Here is a 4664-nt window from a genome sequence, read left to right as displayed (position 1 = left end):
GTATTATCTCTCATCAAAAGCGGGTGGAGAGCGCCAGAGAGCACCAGTAAAGATAGAGAATAAACAATGGCATCTCCGCTTAAAATCTCCCACCACGTCCCTCAATGGCTTCTCTTCTCCTCCAACTCCTCCTTCCCATTAACAAACCGAACAGTAATGAATGCACCACTTAGCCGTGAGCCGATTCATCCAGGAGCTATACGGCTCAAGCCGGCTTGCTCAGCTGCAGCTTCACCTTCCGGTCCGGCCGAACCGGCTAAGGATAAGCCGAAAGTTCTGCCTAAGAAGCCAGTCTACTCAAGTTTGAAACCTTTTTATAATGATGTTCTTTTCTATTGTAATAACTTGACAACAATATAATCTTCAAATCAAGTTAAAGAAGTTGGATGTTAAAGTTCAAAACTTAAACTAAAAACATGCTTCTAGGTAAATTTCTGGGTATGAACATGGTTTGCATTTCAAAATTTTGTGTGATTTCACTATCACTTGAAATCCATTGCATTGAAAATTTCAGAAAGGTAATTTTGGGAGTTCAAGTCTGTTTATGACGATCGCCAATATGATTTCCAAGTTAGACTCGCTGTCAAGTGATCCAAACCCTTAATTCATATTCTGATGCTCTTTTGCAAATACAAAGAATCATTCACATATCATCTAGAAACTTAGTAACAATATTTACGCGTGAATCCTAATCCGAACAGTGTGGCAGTCCTTGTAGATATGACGGAATTGTCAATAGTACCAATATCAATTTGCAAATAGTTTCACAAAAGAAAACTCATTTGTTAGACAATACTCAATTTAAAAAAAAAAAAAAAAAATTCAAAAGACGAAAAAATGAGAATGCTTGAGCTTCTTTTGTTCTTTTGTAGTGAAAAAGGGGCAGATTGTACGTGTGGATAAAGAGAAGTACTTGAATAGCATCAATGTGAGTTGTGTGTTTGTTTGTGCACGTAGCATGCATTTTATCCTCATATGTACCTGTTGTACTGGATTTTACCTACTGATTATTAGCAGTTTAATCTTTATTTGTGGCAATGATAACCATCTGAGGTTGGTTAAGTGCTGGTTAGCTCCAGTACTGGTACATCATATTTATGTATTAGATTATAGTGGGCTAGCACTTTATTATGTCAGCTTAATTTCTAAACAGTTGAAATATTTGTTAATTTCAGTATTTATCAGTTGCCCATCCACCTTACTATAAAGGCCTGGACTACATATATCAAGATCGTGGTGAGGTAATATCTTATGTCAATGTTCCTTTTGTTTTGTTATCAGTTTCTTGCTGTAAGTTTTATGTCCCACTTAGTGATAAATTGATGCTAATTTGGAGAAGTTAAGGCTAACCTTGGAGTCAATGAGGACGACTGCTGGATAATCTAATCCCATTGGACTAAAAATCCTACTGGTTTCTAATTTTCTTTTGTTTTCTTAATAAAATTGAACCTTTCATGTGAAAATGCAAAATTGGAGACACAATTGTGATAATATAGTTCTAAAGTCGAGTGCTACTTTGGTAAAAAAATCACATCCTTGGATGACTGAAAAAAATTGTGGATGAATTGCTCGGTCGGAGCTTATTGTCTCTGTGAAACCTTGATTTTGTTGCTGTTTAGTTTTACTTGGCACTAATTACCAATCTATAACAGCTAGATAATTTGTGTCTATGTTTTGTTATTTTTTTATAGGTGCTGGACATTAGAATTTTTGAGACCGGCGAATATGCTCTTGTATGTAACATTCTCCCTTTATTTGGCTGTTACTTGCTTGGACCAGCTTGTACAAGTCAGTTTGGTATTGAAACCTAATACCTAGCTAGGCTTAATTGTCAACTGGAGGGAAATTGCCAGACAATTGAATTAGCATTGGCCTTGACTACTTGTTTAAAAATCGAGACAACTAATTAGGTTGGTGACTGGTACCTGTCTTCAGTGTCTTGTGTGTAGTCTCCTCTTAAACTGTCAGGCACACAAAACACACGAATATTCGAATTGAGCAATGAGTGTAAGTGTAATAAAATAATATAAAAAAGAAATTTAAATGTGACAGATTGCTTGGGTTGGTATCCCGACTCCGCCAGCATGGCTGCCTACTGATATGCTTATCAAGGTACATAAATTGTTACTTTATTTCATTGTAGCATATGTTATTTGATTTTAATTTTTTTTGTTTCTGTTGCTTGTCTTGTAGTCGGAGAAGCTTGATTATGAGAGAATATGATCTCAGAACCATCATCGGATATGCAAATGGCTGAATGCTTTACACGGCTTAGAAAGTCTGTTTAATTCATTATTGTCTTTTGTTTTGGTGCATATTTTTTATGATTTTTGTACAAGTAAATCTTTGGAAGCATACATATGTATAGTTATCATTTTATTTCAGGTTTCATTTATGATGTGTGCGTGTGTGCAAGGGACAGTACTAGTAACATATAACAGCATTAATTACTTTTAAATTGATTAATCTTGTGTTAACACCCGAAAATGTCAAGCACAACTGTAAAATGGCTTCAAATTGCAGATATGTAAGGGCTCAGTTGTGTGACCTGTCTGGAAATTAATCCAGCTACTGTTTTTCAACATATCTTGCTATTCACTTGGGAAAAGAGCAAAAACATCCACTGGCTTTCGGGCCTTTTTCTTATCTTTTATACCAACAGTTTAGATCTTCTAATGTTTTTAATTTCAGGTCTTGTTACTGGAAATGGTCGTTAGGAAAAAATTTTAGTGGTACCTCAGGTATGAGAGATTGCAAAATGGACATAATAACGATTTTGAAGACAATACAATATATAATAGTCACTTGTGGTTCAGAGCAGTTTGGTCAACGGTATAAAGAAAAAAAAAAATATGAAGAGCTTTTTGTTGACATTAATTTGTTTAACTAATATATACATCTTTTTGTAGACGTAGCCTATTTTTTGTTTACTTATTTTTTTTGCCAATTTGAGCATGGTACTGATACTCCATTAGTTTTTTCTATTATTCTGATTAGAATAAATCCAAATTTCAGTAGCTTCAAGACAGATAAGAATTCCAAAACCAAGTTTGCAACATGAGGTAAACTTCAGGTGACCATCCCCATTTCTTATAATTCTCACATTAAAGATCAACAGCACGAACATATTACCACAGTTTCAGTTAATACCTCCCCCCCCCCCCCCCCCCACCAAAAAAAAAAAGTGCAATTACATCCAACCAGTAAGCTGCAATTTCTCAGCAAGATTGTACATAACTAACTCCTTCCAGACTGGCCCAAATAGATGCTCTCCACCAATGGCAAATGTGAGGGCCCATCCTGTCAGAAGCACAGCAAAGACAATGAAACCAATGCTTGACCGCACCACATCTGCACAGGACATGCAATTAAAAAATTGTAACACGGATAGTTTACATATATAAACATATTTAGCATGAAAAAGGCTAAAACAAAAAATAAACGATGTAAAATGAACATTTTTCAGAAATGAAATTATCCACTGGAGTTCTTATAAGTGCAAAGTGCCCCAACATGATCCAATTACACCCTAATGCAATTAATCATCTATTGGAGTCAATTAACCCAAATTAGCCCCTATTATCAGAAGCAAAGAAAGCCTAACAAAGCCAAAGTCGTTATTAATTAATGAAATGGCATCACATTCTCTTTCAACTTAGCATGGTATGTAAGATTATGGGAAAGAGTAAAGATAGACGAGATATTTCAATGACCATTTGGACGTATTTTGCAGTTCCCTAGTTTATACCGTTTGCCTGATTAATCTCATAGTTGTGCCTCTGAGCTAAAAGTTAAATCAATTAAGCACCGGCTAACTCCCACTTACAATTATGTCTCATAAACTGTTTATTAAACTATATTTTTCCTCAGTTTATCACAATTGTATGAGCATTGGATGTGGAAGAGCCACAAGTGAATACCATTTTGGTCTGATACTTTAACTGATATCACAGGCTCAACGAGCATTTAAGGCCCTTGTAATTTAGGATTAAATAAAGCACAGCTTGAATTAGCAGGTTGGTTGACGTAAACATGGTTTAAGATGATTCCACATTTGCATTGAACTCCAGCCATGTACTGACAGCATAGTAAGGTTTAATTGCAGTATTGTACCCCAAATTATGAAATATAGGTATTTCAGAGTCAGATGAACCAATTAGTTCCCTGTGGTTTCATCGGCTTGAGTTAAGTAATAGACAACAGACACTTGTCATTATCACACCAAGCAAATCGCCAATTTAAAAGCAAATGGGGTTGATTAGAAACGCAAAACTTACAGGGACGAATTCGACTGAAGGAAGGAGGAGAAGAAGACGATGCCTTAGAGACGAGAACAGGCCAGAAATAGAAGCAATTCACAGCCCAGAGCAGGGGCAAACACGCAAATCCCCAGAGAAAGAATCTTTTCGCATAACCCTCGGCCTCTTCCCACGATACACCCAACGGACCGTCCACAGTTGCCCACGTCACCACCCTGCCAGATCGGGATCGGACAGCGGAGGGGCGGAGGCGCTCGCCGGATTCCACGTCGACTGCTGATTGGTCGTTCCGACCATCCATTTTTCGAAGAAAGTTTTGTTCCAAGCTCAGAGACCAAATTGATGTACTGCCGCTTTAACAAGTCTTCCCTGTACAAGTGCTAAATTTTATTTTATTTTATTTTA

The 4664-nt window shown here is 36.7% G+C and overlaps 2 protein-coding genes across 2 annotated transcripts; one reads left to right on the top strand and one right to left on the bottom strand.

Annotated features, from left to right (window-relative positions):
• On the top strand, positions 1–2398 carry NDHO (NAD(P)H:plastoquinone dehydrogenase complex subunit O). Its single transcript, XM_078313941.1, has 6 exons — positions 1–301; positions 873–928; positions 1176–1241; positions 1692–1733; positions 2053–2112; positions 2194–2398. The coding sequence occupies exons 1-6, from the start codon at positions 67–69 to the stop codon at positions 2221–2223; spliced, it is 489 nt and encodes a 162-aa protein (XP_078170067.1). The 5' UTR covers positions 1–66; the 3' UTR covers positions 2224–2398.
• A 758-nt stretch (positions 2399–3156) lies between these two features.
• Positions 3157–4664, bottom strand: LOC144564338 (gamma-secretase subunit). The gene is made up of 2 exons (XM_078313943.1): positions 4278–4664; positions 3157–3351 (listed from the first exon to the last, which is right to left on the bottom strand). The coding sequence occupies exons 1-2, from the start codon at positions 4558–4560 to the stop codon at positions 3191–3193; spliced, it is 444 nt and encodes a 147-aa protein (XP_078170069.1). The 5' UTR covers positions 4561–4664; the 3' UTR covers positions 3157–3190.

The sequence above is a fragment of the Carex rostrata genome, chromosome 13 (assembly GCF_964058835.1).
Source record: "Carex rostrata chromosome 13, lpCarRost1.2, whole genome shotgun sequence".
Classification (NCBI taxonomy): Eukaryota; Viridiplantae; Streptophyta; class Magnoliopsida; order Poales; family Cyperaceae; genus Carex; species Carex rostrata.
The sequence above is the reverse complement of the archived record's forward strand: the minus strand, read 5'-3'. Positions and strand labels throughout refer to the sequence as shown.

Coding starts and splice junctions, on each gene's coding strand:
- LOC144564338 (XM_078313943.1), bottom strand. CDS start 4,560: ATGGATGGTCGGAACGACCAATCAGCAGTCGACGTGGAATCCGGCGAG. Junction 3,352..4,277: donor CTTCAGTCGAATTCGTCCCT/GTAAGTTTTGCG, acceptor TGTCCTGTGCAG/ATGTGGTGCGGTCAAGCATT.
- NDHO (XM_078313941.1), top strand. CDS start 67: ATGGCATCTCCGCTTAAAATCTCCCACCACGTCCCTCAATGGCTTCTC. Junction 1,734..2,052: donor AGACCGGCGAATATGCTCTT/GTATGTAACATT, acceptor TAAATGTGACAG/ATTGCTTGGGTTGGTATCCC. Junction 2,113..2,193: donor CTACTGATATGCTTATCAAG/GTACATAAATTG, acceptor CTTGTCTTGTAG/TCGGAGAAGCTTGATTATGA.